Genomic DNA, 14,542 nt, shown 5'->3' with positions numbered 1-14,542 from the left:
GCATAAGGACATTCTGGGTCCCTTTGTCAATCTTGGTTGGTGCATTTTCAGCTTATAGTCATGGAGAGTTGCCTGACCAAGCTCTAAGCTCTCCGTAGCACCTACTTCAGCCACCTTCATGGTTGTTGGAGCAAATTGTTTTCATCCTCCCGTTCCAAAAGGTGAAGTCTTCACATGCTTGTCGTAGATATCTCCCCAACTCATCGACAGATTTAAGGCCTTTCAGTTACCCTCAACCAGGTTTAGCCCAATGGTTTACCGGGGTGGCCACTGTGCATGTACAGCTTCTTGGAGCCACAGGTGAGAGTTTTCTTAGTAGTCCAAGTGAGAGAGAAGGGCATGAACTGTGATGGTGCCTCTGTGAGTGAAGAGAAGGGTATAAGGCTGGGCAACTATATAGATAGATGGAATGAGAGAGGAGGAAGAATTAAGAATCATGCTAAGGTTTTGAATCATATTTCTTATTTTTTTTCCCGTAATTCTGCCAGGCATCAAAACATTTTTTTTCTGTTGAGACCATCATCATCTTTTCATTTTGATGGTAGTGTTTTGAATGTAGAGAAGGTGTTAAATATGAGAGAGATTGTGGGGATAGAATTCTCTTTCGAACTGATTGACTATGAGGTTGAAAAATGACTAGGAAGCTGCTGCTGTTGACAGGTTTGAAATGCTGGTGAGTTGTTAAGGTAGTTGTAAATGTAGAACTGGAGTTCAGAAGTGAAATAAAGATGTGTGTGTGTATGTGTATATATATATATGTGTATGTATATATATCGATCTATATCTGTTTATCTACACACACACACACACATACACACACACAGAGTTTATCTGCATCGAGATAATAATTCAACCTGTGGGACCAGACGAGCTCTTTAAGGGAGAAAGAAACCTGAGGACAGTGCTTTGAGGAGGGACGCCGCCATTGTGAGAAATGCATGATGATTCAGAAAAGGAAACTGAAGTCAGCTAAAACTAAGAGGTATAGTGTCCACAAGAAGATAGAATATGCAAGAGGAGTAATGGTCAAAGATGTCCAGCTATGAAGAGATCAACTCGGATGAGGACTGCAAAAGGCCATCAGATTTAATCATTAAGAGACCATTAAGTACCAAGGAGAGGGCAGTTTGAGTACAGTCATATCACAAGCCTGATTGCATTGTAAAGTGGATGACTATAGTAGTGAGTCAGTGAGTAGAAATGAGATTTTCTAGGATTTTTTCTTTTTTGGTAGAAACAACAATAGCTTGAATCAGTGTTAGTCATATGATTTCTTTTAAAGCTTTTGGGAAACCTGGGTATGTTTATAGAGAGCAAGAGAGAAGTCCATAGATAAAGAGAGACTGAAAATGAGAGAAGGAAGGATATAGAACAAGTTTTTAGAGGACATAGGAGAAGATGGTGTCAAGGACACAAGTAGAGGCATTAACTTTGGCAAGGAAGACTACTTTTGTAGACTAGAAAAAAGAGGGGAAGGGCAGGTGGAGATGTAGAGGGGTTTTGAGGTGCAGAATAGGAAAGGAGAAGGAGCTGAAGATGGATAGGAAAGCAGGTTATTTGCAAAAGAAGAAAGATAAGAGCAAAAATCAGGACTTGAAGAAATAAAAGGTTTAGATCCTGTTTTTTACCTATCTGTGAAATGAAGTGATTGGGCTAGGATCCCTTCTAACTGTTATAGTCTCGAAACTTAATGTGACATAAAGAAGTACATAGTAAACTGCTTTTTGGCCTTTGGTCCCTCGTTCATTTGTCCAGACGTTAGTCAACAAGCATTATTAAGTGCCTAATGTGTGCTATCCTCTGTGCTAGGTGCCGGGGTGACAGATGAGGAGCTAATACTGTTCCGACAAGAGACAGTATGCACATAGGTTTATACAAAACATACAAAGCACGTTCATTTATTAAACACTAAAAGTAGCATGTACAAGACAGTGGTATTGCATCACAGTTTTTAAATGCCACAAAGATTTGGCTTGGATGGTGTTTGGTGGTATTAGGGTTATACCACATTGTGATTCTGAAACCATAAAATCAAGTCTTGTAATTTCAGCTGAGAGCCCTAGGAGGAGCTTAGGTTAATGGACTGCAAATTTTCTGTCTTTGTTTCCCACACACATTTAAATTTCATCATTTCCTTCTGTTTTGTTGACAAAGGAATGGAGCTGTCATTGCTTGTAGTGCTGAACTTCAGTCAGGAAATTGGCTTCAGATCCCCCTTCTGTCACTTCATAGCTTTGTGACTATTCGTAAACTAGTTACTCTTCCTGATCCTCGATTGCTTCATCTGTAAAATGGGGATGATACTATTTTACAACAGTGTTTTGAGAACTAAAACAAACCAAAATGATAGGATATAAAGTGCTTTGCAAAATTTTCAATGTTGTTTAGAATTAATTTTTATTATTTTTCCTATACAATTGTGCCATGTTATCCCTCTGTCCCCCAAAGGTGCCATTCATGTGACCACTGTCCCTCAATTGAGTTACTTTTGCTTAAAATAGTTTTGGAATTCTTTTTTGTAAGTTTTCCTCAAAGCCAGTTTTCCATCTGTCTATAGGTATCCTTGCTTTATGACTTTGTAGTCACAAGGTGCCTGACCTTAATATCTGTTTACTTCATTCACTTCCCCTCTCCATTTGTTACATTTAGTTGTATCCTATCAGTGTTATGGTGCTTGTCTTGAGCCAGGGACTGGGAGAACACTTAGAGGGGTTATGTTAGTGATATCTTAAAGCCAAGACACCCTGAAGAGAGAGACTGTAAACCCAGACAGGCAGGTCTTGAAAAGAAAGTTAGGAGGAGGATAACCAGAATCAGAATGAAGTTCATTTGTGTGGGGTCTGCCTGCAGTAAATTAGCGTAAATTTCTGAGGTCTTATATGTATAAATAACCAGAAGTAAAATTGCAGAAAGTTGATGAAGGAAAACAACTTTAAGGGGTTAACAGTCTTACTTTAATTAGATATACACATATCATTCACTTAATTCAGGGGAAAAAGTCAGCACCCTGAACTTTAGAGAAAATACAAACAAATTATAAACAGAGAAAATAACACAAATCAACAGACAGGCTTCTAACTATCTGACCATAGCAATACATACATAGTTACGAGAGAGAAAAGCACCAACATCTGGGTTTTCAAAGCCAGGGTCTCCTTAATGGCTACCCAGAGTCTCGTCTGGCCAAATCACATGAACACTCTTCCAATGAGTGAGCCCCCAAAGCAAAATGCTAACCTCAGAGTATATATACTGTTTCCAATCAAGGACTCTTGATTCAATCAAAGACTTTTGATTCAAAGGCAAGACTCAATCAAAGGCACTTGATTGCCTTAATGCTGAGAAGCACTCCAAAAGAAAAAAAAAGCAAAAAGTCCCACTTCGCTTGCCATTACAGCCACCATTAGACACAGATATGTGTGTGTGTATATATGTGTGTGTGTGTGTGTGTGTGTGTGTGTGTGTGTATGGAAAGCCTTGCTATTCATGATTCTAATTTATCAGTTCTTTTTCCAGAGGTGTATTTATTTGAGCATTTATAACACTCAAAATAACTTAGTCGTTCACAGTTGTTCTTAAAACAATATTTCTGTTACTGTATACGATGTTCTCTTTGTTCTGCTCGTTTCGCTCTCCATTATTTCCTGTTAAGTCTTTGCATGTTTTTCTAAAACCAACTAGCTCATCATTTCTCCAAGCACAGCAGCATTCCATCACAATCGGATAACGTAGCTTGTTTAGCCACTACCCAATTGAAGAGGATCCCCTCAATTTCCAGTTTTTTCCCACCACAAAGACAGCTGCTATAAATATTTTAGAACATATAAATTCTTTTCCTTTTTCCCCAATCACCTTGGTGAAAAGACCTAATAGTTGTATTGCTGGGTCAGAGGGCATAATTCAGCGTAATTCCAGATTGCTCTCCACAATGGTTGGATCACTTCACAGTTCCACCAGCAGTGCATTAGTATCTCAATTTTTCCACGTCCATAAAGTCAATTTTTCATACTTATTTTAAAAAAAATTTGAGTTCTCAATTCTCTGCCTCCCTTCTCCCCTCCCCAAGGCAGTAAGCAATTTGTTATATGTACATAATCATGCAAAAAATATTTCCATGCTAGTCATGCTGTGAAAGAAGACATAACAAAACAAACCAAAAAACCTCCACAAAAATTAAAAAGTGAAAAACAGCATGTTTTGATTTCCATTCAGATTCCTTTAGTTCTTTCTCTGGATGTGGATAGCACCTTTCATCATGAGTCCATGTATTCCATTACAATCATACACCACAACTTGTCCAGCCATTCCCTAATTTATGGGCATCCTCTCGATTTCTAACCCCTTGCCGCTGCAAAAAGTTGCCCCAAAGCACTTTTCCTAAATGCAGTTCTGATCTTATGACAGAACCTGAACGTAGTAAGCACTCGAGTGCTTTTATTATTTGTTCATGTCATTCTTTCCACCATCTCCGCCTACCCCCTGTGGCCACCCAGAAAGTGTGGTGGCTCCCTATTACCTCTCCGATCAAATATAAGTAAGCTCTTTCTGGTATTTAAAACTCTTCAGAATCAGATTCCTTCCTACTTTTCCAGTCTCCTTACACTCCCTATCCTCCACCATACTAGCCTGGTTGGCCTTGTTGTTTCTTACATGTTCTGCCCCTACTTTTTCATTGACTATTTCTTGTATATGGAATATTTTCCCCCTCATTACCTCTTGGAGGCTTTTTATTCCATTTCCCCATTGTTACTAATAAGAAATATTAAAAAACCCTCCAAAACTGTGTGTTTATTTTAGTGACAGGAAAATAGGGGAAAAGTTATTAGGGTATATGCTGGACTTTAGTAACCTGGGGGAAGAGAAACCCCATTCAGAAGCAATAGGTGGTAGCAATAGAAAGGGAATTAGGTAGGCCAGAATTTTTTTTTTTTACTCCCTGTACTCTCCTTTCTTCTTTCTTTTCTTTTTTTAATTTATTTTTTATTTTTAGTTTACAACACTCAGTTCCACAAGTTTTTGAGTTCCAAATTTTCTCCCCCTCCCTTTCCTTCATCCTCCTCCCCAAGACGGTATATAATCTGATATAGGTTCTACGCATTAAATTTATTTGCACAGTAGTCAAGTTATAAAGAAGAATTATAACCAATGGAATGAATCATGAGAAAGAACAAACAAAACCAAAAAAGAAGGAAAAAGAAGAGAGCAAATAGTTTGCCTCAATCTGCATTCAGACTGTAATTCTTTCTCTAGATATGGATAGCTTTTTCCATCATGAGTCTTTTGGAGCTCTGTTTGAGCCTTGTATTGCTGAGAAGAGCCAAGTCTATCAAAGTTAGTCATCACAGATACCCTGTGTCTGTAATCGTGTATAATGTTCTCCTGGTTCTGCTCCCTTCACTCAGCATCAGATTACATAAGTCTTTCCAAGTTATTATGAAGTCTGTCTGCTCCTCATTTCTTATAGCACAATAGTATTCTATTACATTCATATACCACAACTTATTTAGGCATTTCCGGATTGATGGGCATCTTCTTGATTTCCAATTCTTTGCCACCACAAAAAGAACTGCTATAAACATTTTTGTACATATGGGTCCATTTCCCACTTGTGTGATCTCTTTGGGATACAGCCCTAGAAGTGGTATTGCTGGGTCAAAGGGTATGCACATTTTTATAGCCCTTTGGGCATAGTTCCAAATTGCTCTCCAGAATGACTGGCTCAGTTCATAACTGGTAGGCCAATTTTTGAGACCCTTGGAAAGAAGGGGAATGAACAGAAAGCTCTCTGGGACCAAGAATTGTTACCAGGTATTTATACTGATTTGAGAGATTTCTGCTCTTACTTTGCCAAAATCTGCCCAATCTATAAGAGTGATCACCAATAGCTTGGGACTCCATTCCCAGAGCCAGGCAAAAGGAGGAAAAAGGGAAGGACATAATCTCATTTCAGTGGGAATGTAATTGGTGTTCCAAGTTGGAACTCTTTATGACCTTTTTCTATAGAAACTTTAACTTGGGTTAACTTAAGTAACAGGAACACTAAAGCTCGTAGTAAGCTGAGGATAATTATGCATGCTAAGGACAGTGAAAAGGGCTATTTTAGTTATTGGGCAAGAGGGAGGATTTGTATCATATTTAAGAAACATTGTGGGTTAATTTGGCTTTTGTGGGCTGATCTAGTGACCTAAGTACTGTTTATAGCATCAATTGAAAATGGCAGAGGAAATCAGAGGGGAAAAAGCTACACACATACAACTAACAAACCAGATTCAATAAGAGTAGCAAATGCAACATAGGAAGGTCAGTAGAGAGGGCTGATAATTTACCAAGGCTTCTATCTAAAGGGAGGTAACAATCAAACCTATGACCCCATATATCTGTACAAAAATGCATAAAATATAGGTAATAAGATGCACTTGATCATCGCTTAAGAACTATAATTCAAGCCTCTAATCATGGACGTTTGGTAAAATATGATTCCTTGTTAGACTATGGGAATGGATGGTTATTCCTTATTCAGAAGGAACATATGTAATAAAAGGGGCAGCATCATTACATATCAGGAATGGGTGCTCATGTAAGGAAATCTGGGAACAATGGTAGAGAATGTTTACACTAAGATCAGTGCAGAGAAAAAGGAAGTGATATTGTATGGGGAGCTTATACATGGCCTATCCAGAAGACATAGATGATGAGTTCAGGAAATTGATCAAACTTTCTGCACAGATAGTAGTCACAGGGGACTTCAGCCATTTGGAACTGGCACAAAGTAGGCACTTAGTAAAAGTGTGTTGATTAATCTGGAGTTTTCTGCTAAAAAGCAAGAGCGACTGATGTATTCTTAAATTTCATTTCAATTTATTATGCATTTATTAAGCACCCACTATGTGCTAAACACTGTAGTGGTCAGGGGGAATATAGACAAAAAAATGAAACAGCCCTTGCTCTTAAGGTGCTTATTATTTTAGTGACTTCCTGCCATTATAATTTCATTCATCAAAATGACATGAAGAACTGCTTGTCCTTAACTTATTTGCGATCAATAAGGAGGAACTCGTTGTCAGAATAGAAATAATGGAAATATTGGAAGGATTTGATTATTAGGATTAGAAAGATTAGAGTAATTTAAAGATAAGTAGATGAAAGCTAGGCATAATTTGATGCGTATCTCAAGTTTGAGGACTGCAAATTTTAAACATTTCAGAGAAAGAGTGGGTAAGATCCCAGGGACAAAATTATATAAAAGAGGGGCAGGTAGGTGGCCCAGTAAGTAGAGCACTGGCCCTGGAGTCAGGAGGACCTGAGTTCAAATCCGCCTTCAGACACTTGACACACTTACTAGCTGTGTGACCTTGGGCAAGTCGCTTAGCCCCAATTGCCGTTCCTTACCCCCTCCAAAAAAAAAGTATACAAAAGAATGGAATATTCTAAAGAATGAAATTGTTATTTTTTGTTTTAAGGAAGATTTGGAAATGAAAATGGTATAAAAACCAACAAAAATGTCAATAAAAATTTAAAAATGAAAAAAGGATTTGATCTAAGAAAATTAAACCTTGGTTAAATTAGAGTTTTAACCTGTATTTATGATAGAGGTTCACCCTTGTCCTAGATTATCTCAGCCTTGGTTTCTACCCAACCCTCTATTAATCTCCATTCATTAGTAACTGTGTAAACAGCAGGCATATGGAGCTGCTTCAGAAGCTATCTTGTTTAAGGTTCAGCTACAAGTACAGCAATTCACACCAGCTTGGGAGAGGATTTGTTTTGTAACATTAAAAGGTTCAGTGATGCATTCAGACGTATCATAAGCAAACAAAAAGCTTGTCAGATAATGACCATTTTTGAGCAATTGTGAGATAACTTTTGTGATACCAAAAAAGCCAGAAGGAAAATGGGTGCCAGTTGATTGGGGAATGGGTGAACAAATTGTGGTATATGGTAAGGGAATATGATTATGCCATAAGAAATGATAAATATGAAAAAATTCAGAAATGTTCAGAAACATTTCTGGGAACTAATTCATAATGAAGTAGCTAAAATTAAGAGAACAACATATACAGCATACTGAACAAAAGAGTAAAAGAAAGAACACTGAATTTCACACCAAAATTCAGATCTGTGTAATGACCTGTCTTGATTGAACTAATGTTGAAAAATATTTCCCTTCTCTCTACTGAATACACTGTTAGATTTGGTCACTGTATCCATGGTTTGCCGTTAAAACATTTTTAAAAAATAGAAAAAACTGAGATGCTGATATTATCTCAATTTACTGAGCAAAGAAACATTTGAAACAAATGAAATTCTGAAGACAAATACAAGTGCTTCGGATGAAGAGAATGGACTGTATAAACTGACACTGTTAATATGTAGAGAATTTGTTGTCTAAGTTAGAATTTAAACAGACATGTTTGGAAGATTGAAGCAAGGAGAGGTAACTCTGTATGAACACAAGAGTGTTATGAATCTCAAAGAATAAAAACTCTACCATTGAAGCTCAAATGACCCTGCTGATGAATGCTAAAAACAACAAAAAAGGCTTTTTTTTTCCTTATCTGTACGCTAGAGGATAAGAGGAAAGAAGAGACATTGGTGTCCTTGGGACATTGATAGGAGATGAAACGAAGGACTTTAGGTTTCTGTTAGCCATTTTTTCCTATTCTCAGTCCAAAGATGATTATTATTATTTTGGGAACTCTGTGTGTGTGTGTGTGTGTGTGTGTGTGTGTGTGTGTGTGTAGTGTTACGTAATAAAATAACAACAAATGAGCCTACAAAGAACTTGGCATTGAATCCACTTCAATCAGATTATCCCAACAGCATTTTAAAATGAAAACAGGACAGTAGACAGGAAAATGAAATACATCAGCACAGATTTTTTTTTTAATGTTGCTTTTATTTGTGATGAAAGAGGAACTCCAAATGGTCAGGACCAGGAATAGTGGGTGAGTGTATACATATATACACAGTAGTACAGAAATGTGGACACATGTTGGTACTGTCATTCTAAAAAGGTATAGAAGCTGAGGTTGAGCATTAACTTAGACTGATAGAATAGTTCACAAGTCCTCTTTCCAAAAGTTATATATTTGATTCAGATGTTGTTAGTAGGTGTGCACATTTTGTTGAAGCACTGTATTTTTTTTTTTTTGAGGGGGGAAGGCCGGGCAGTTGGGGTTAAGTGACTGGCCCGAGGTCACACAGCTAGTAGGTGTGTCATGTGTCTGAGGGCGGATTTGAGCTCAGGTCCTCCTGACTCCAGGGCCAGTGCTGTACTCACTGTGCCACCTACCTGCCCCAAAACATTATATTTTAATAACAGGTTCTTCCAGAATTTATGTTTTAAATATTTGGTAATATAATTATTGCGCATTCCTTTAACTACCTTTTAAACTCTCAAAATCCAACTCTTAAGACCCTGTTAATAGTATTATCAAACTGCTCTCTTTGGAGCTGTGTCAACAAATATTTATTTTACAAATTAGGAGCCTTTTGTGGCAGATGAGTACATTGAACGTCTGGTATGGAGAACTCCTGGAGGAGGCTCTCGAGGAGGACCTGAAGCTTTTGATCCCAAAAGGTGAAGTGAAAATTTTCTACATCAGTCTATCTTTTGGTGTGGCTACATTTTTGCTTTTTGCTTTCAAAATAAAATTTCTATCTGACTTAAATTTACCAAACATAAACAAAATCTGTAGTGTTTCAGAAGTGAGATGTTTTCTTTTAAATGGTCAGTGTTTTTGAATTTGTGTGATGACTTCATTTTGAAGACTTTCATCTGGTTTACTGACATGATCATTTAACGAAAACTTAAAATAAGTTATATTATAGATATTGCCTTTCTAAAACAGAAATATATTAAACATGTCTTAAATACAATCAGTTTCAATGATATGAACAAACTTGAGCATTGCAAATTGTAGAAGTCATCAAGAATTAATATATGTTGCATTTTGGAATGTATTATATGATTTGCAACACATTTTATCTTCCTGATGATTTTCGTTAGACTTATATTAAAATTATTTTGTAGTTCCTGGGTGCATATCTCATGATTGGTGGGCAGTTGGGCCCAGAGTTAAACTTTCAGCATGATTTATCTATGGAACAATAATTTTCATTTCAACAACCAGATGTATTTCTAAAATAACATACATGTTTTTAAGGTTTTAAGCCCTGAACAAGGCCAAAAAAAAAGTATGAAATAGTGGGAAGATTTAAATACTGTTGTTAAAAATAATTTCCTAAGAAGATTGTAAAGAAATAAATATCCTGTGGAGTTTACTTAGGTTTGGATTATATATGTGAATTGATTTATTAGTCGATTCTGTTTGGACATAACTGTTTTTGTGCTTTATTATAATTTTATTTTGACAGATTGTTAGAAGAATTTGTAAACCATATTCAAGAACTTCAGATAATGGATGAAAGGATTCAGAGGAGGGTAGAGAAACTAGAACAGCAGTGTCAGAAAGAAGCCAAGGAATTTGCTAAGAAAGTACAAGAACTCCAGAAAAGCAATCAGGTAAAAATTAGGATAAGTTGTCTAAAGGATAAAGAAGTAGACATGTACTTCATTTTAAAAATATTTTTTCTGATGCTCAGTTAAAAAAAAAAACTTAATACAATGAGAATGATTATTTTTTTATTGATATTTTCCTGCTTGCGAAGTAAAAAAAAAAAGTAGTGATCTAAAATTGCTGACTTGGAATCAGTTACCCTTGTTGGCTTTAATAGTGAATGTTGGTGCCAAATCAGACTACATATTCTAACCTAGGAAGCTGATTAATCCTAGAGCTGTCCTTAGTTTTTAGTAAGACTTCTCCAGTGAACTGGCCCTTTCTTTTTAAACAGATCCAAGACTTTAGGATGGCCTTGTAGTTGACCTTTATTGCTTTGGGGTCTCCTGATAACCTTTTCACTTAAAGCAAACTCAGTCTGGGAAATAAACTGATGGGAGAGGTATCTGTCTCAGAAAAATTTATGTTCCTTTTCATTCTTTCAAAGCTAGGAAACTTCTGTCTAAAGTCTAGGGAATACATATTTGGAAGGATTGTCCCCCTTAGGTCAGCATAATTTAGAACATAATCAAGCCCCTGCATTATCTTTAGGCCAGAGAAGACCCTTTAGCCCTTCACAGACCAATTTCATAACTTGTCTGGACCTAGATTAACCTTTGAGATTTGAGGATGGGGAACATCCTTTAGCTTTGGTGCCATAGTTGTATCTTAAATTTTGAGCAACCTGTTCTTAAGCATTAATGCAAAGATTTCATTAATTCTTATATTTTTCTTTATTTAATATTTATAGTTTTCAGCATTGATTTTCACAAGAGTTTGAATTACAAATTTTCTCCCCATTTCCACCCTCCCCCTACTCCAAGATGGCATTTATTCTGATTGCCCTGTTCCCCATTCAGCCCTCCCTTCTGTCACCCCACTCCCCCCATACCCTTTTCCCTTACTTTCTGGTAGGGCAAGATAGATTTCTGTGCCTCCCCACTGCCTGTATATCTTATTTCCTAGTTGCATGCAAAAACTGTTTTTTGAACATCTGCTTTTAAAACTTTGAGCTCCAAATTCTCTCGCCTCTTCCCTCCCCAACCACCCTCCCTAAGAAGGCAAGCAATTCAACATAGGCCACATGTGTATCATTATGTAAAACCATTCCACAATACTCATGTTGTGAAAGACGAACTATATTTTGCTCCTTCCTATCCTTTCTCCCTTTATTCAGTTTTCTCCCTTGACCCTGTCCCTTTTCAAAAGTGTTTGCTTTTGATTACCTCCTCCCCCTATCTGCCGTCCCATCTGTCGTCCCCCCTTTTTTATTTCCTTCCTCCTTTCCTGTGGGGTAAGATACCCAATTGAGTGTGAATGTTATTCCCACCTCAGGTCAAACCCGATGAGAGCAAGATTCACTCATTCCCCCTCACCTGCCCCCTCTTCCCTTCCTACAGAACTGCTTTCTCTTGCCACTTTTATGTGGGATAATTTTCCCCATTCTATCTCTCCCTTTCTCTCTCTCTCAATATATTCCTCTTCATCCCTTAATTTGATTTTATTTTTTTAGATATCATCCCTTCATAGTCAACTCACCCTGTGCCCTCTGTCTAGCTATATATGTATATATGTGTGTGTGTGTGTGTGTGCGTGCGTATGTATATATGTATGTATATATATGTATGTATGTATATTCCCTTCAGCTACCCTAATACTGAGATCTCATGAATTATACACATCATCTATCCATGCAGGAATGTAAACCAAACAGTTCAACTTTAGTAAGTCCCTTATGGTTTCTCTTTCTTGTTTACCTTTTCATGCTTCTCTTGATTCTTGTGTTTGAAAGTCAGATTTTCTATTCAGCTCTGGTCTTTTCACTGAGAAAGCTTGAAAGTCCTCTATTTTATTGAAAGTCCATATTTTGCCTTGGAGCATGATACTCAGTTTTGCTGGGTAGGTGATTCTTGATTTTAATCCTAGCTTCATTGACCTCCAGAACATCATATTCCAAGCCCTTCAATCCCTTAATGTAGAAGCTGCTAGATCTTGTGTTATCCTGATTGTGTTTCCACAATACTCAAATTGTTTCTTTCTGGCTGCTTGCAGTATTTTCTCCTTGATCTGGGAACTCTGGAATTTGGCTACACTATTCCTAGGAGTCTTCTTTTTGGGATCCTTTTCAGGAGGCGATTGGTGGATTCTTTCAATTTCTGTTTTACCCTCTGGCTCTAGAATATCAGGGCAGTTCTCCTTGATAATTTCTTGAAAGATGATATCTAGGCTCTTATTTTGATCATGGCTTTCTGGTAGTGCAATAATTTTTAAATTATCTCTCCTGGATCTACTTTCCAGGTCAGTGGTTTTTCCAATGAGATATTTGACCTTGTCTTCCATTTTTTCATTTCTTTGATTCTGTTTTATTATATCTTGATTTCTCACTAAGTCACTAGCTTCCACTTGCTCCAATCTAATTTTTAAGGTGGTATTTTCTTCAGTGGTCTTTTGGACCTCCTTTTCCATTTGGGTAATTCTGCCTTTCAATACATTCTTGTCCTCATTGGCTTTTTGGAGCTCTTTTGCCATTTGAGTTAGTCTATTTTTTAAGGTGTTATTTTCTTCAGTGTTTTTTGGGTCTCCTTTAGCAAGTCATTGACTTGTTTTTCATGGTTTTCTTGTATCTCTCTCATTTCTCTTCCCAATTTTTCCTCTACTTCTCTTACTTGCTTTTCCAAATCCTTTTTGAGCTCTTCCGTGGCCTCAGACCGGTTCATGTTTTTCTTGGAGGCTTTTGTTGTAGGCTCTTTGACTTTGTTGACTTTTTCTGGCTGTATGTTTTGATCCTCTTTGTCACCAAAGAAAGATTCCAAAGTCTGAGTCTGAATCTGAGTCTGTTCCCAGCCAACTACTTGATCCTTGAGTTTTTTGTTGGAGTGTGACTGCTTGTAGAGTAGAGAGTACTTTGTCCCAAGCTTGAGGGGTTGTGCTGTAGTTTTCAGAGCTATTTCTACACAGCAAGCTCTGCCACACCAGCACTCCTCCTCCCCCAACAACCACCAACTCGAACTGTGACTCTGATCTTCAGCAGGCTCTGCAGTCCTGCTCTGATCAGCCCCTTAATTCCTCCCACTAGGTGGGCCTGGGGCCAGAAGCAAGTGCAGCTATAGTTCTATAGCTGCACCTCCTCCGCTGCCCCTGGGGCAGTGGCCCGAACCCTAACTCCTTTCACTCTGTCTCCTGCAGTTTTTCCCACTAACCTTCCCTGTTGTCTTTGGTGTTTGTGGGTTGAGAAGTCTGGTAACTGCCACAGCTCGCTGATTCACAATGCTGGAGCCTGTTCTGCCTGGCTCCCAGTGTGGTTGGTCTGGGTGCATCCCACACTGTGCTCTGCTCCCCTCCGCTCCCAGCCCTGTGTGTGATAGACCTTACCCAGCAACCATCCAGGCTGTCCTGGACTGGAGCCCTGCTTCCCTCTGCTATTTCATGGGTTTTGCAGTTCTAGAATTTGCTCAGAGCCATTTTTCATAGATGTTTGGAGGGTCCTGGGGGAGAGCTGTAGGGACGTCCCTGCTTTCCAGCCGCCATCTTGACTCTGCCCCCCAGTTCTTATATTTTTAGACATAAAAAGTTCATTACTTCAGATTTTACTTTCATGTATTGAAAATTCAAATATAATGAACACTTACTAAGTGCCTGTATGCAAGGTACTGTGTTCTTCATCACAATAGTTTTGCTAAGATTGTGGAAGAAATGTTTAGTCTACTTAAAATAGTACCTCAAACCTCTAAGCCTGCCCTATTTGCATTTAATTAAAGCAGTAATTACAGATAGATCCTGTCTGTTTAAGCAAGCTCTGTAGGACAGCCTCTGCTTGGCAGGTCTGTATCCTTGTATTACAAAGCCTGGATATCTAGGCTCCTTTACTTTCCCCAGAATCTGGATTTTTTGGTGCTGTTTCCCTTTTCACTAGCTGTCCTGGGGCTCTCTGCAAGGTTTTCTCTACTACTGTAATTCGTTGATTGAGAAAAACAGTGTGGTAG

The 14,542-nt window shown here is 38.0% G+C and overlaps 1 protein-coding gene across 1 annotated transcript in view; it reads left to right on the top strand.

Moving 5' to 3' along the window:
• Positions 1-14,542, top strand: part of EXOC5 (exocyst complex component 5) — a 64,891-nt gene that overhangs the window by 3,892 nt on the left and 46,457 nt on the right. Inside the window, exons 2-3 of the mRNA XM_036735556.1 lie at positions 9,486-9,580; positions 10,378-10,525. Of these exons, the coding sequence (XP_036591451.1) occupies positions 9,486-9,580; positions 10,378-10,525 (243 nt within the window). The remainder of the gene's footprint in view (positions 1-9,485; positions 9,581-10,377; positions 10,526-14,542) is intronic.

Source organism: Trichosurus vulpecula, chromosome 8 (assembly GCF_011100635.1).
Source record: "Trichosurus vulpecula isolate mTriVul1 chromosome 8, mTriVul1.pri, whole genome shotgun sequence".
In the NCBI taxonomy this organism is placed as follows: domain Eukaryota; kingdom Metazoa; phylum Chordata; class Mammalia; order Diprotodontia; family Phalangeridae; genus Trichosurus; species Trichosurus vulpecula.
Note: the sequence above shows the minus strand (reverse complement) of the source record. Positions and strands in the feature narration are given on the sequence as shown.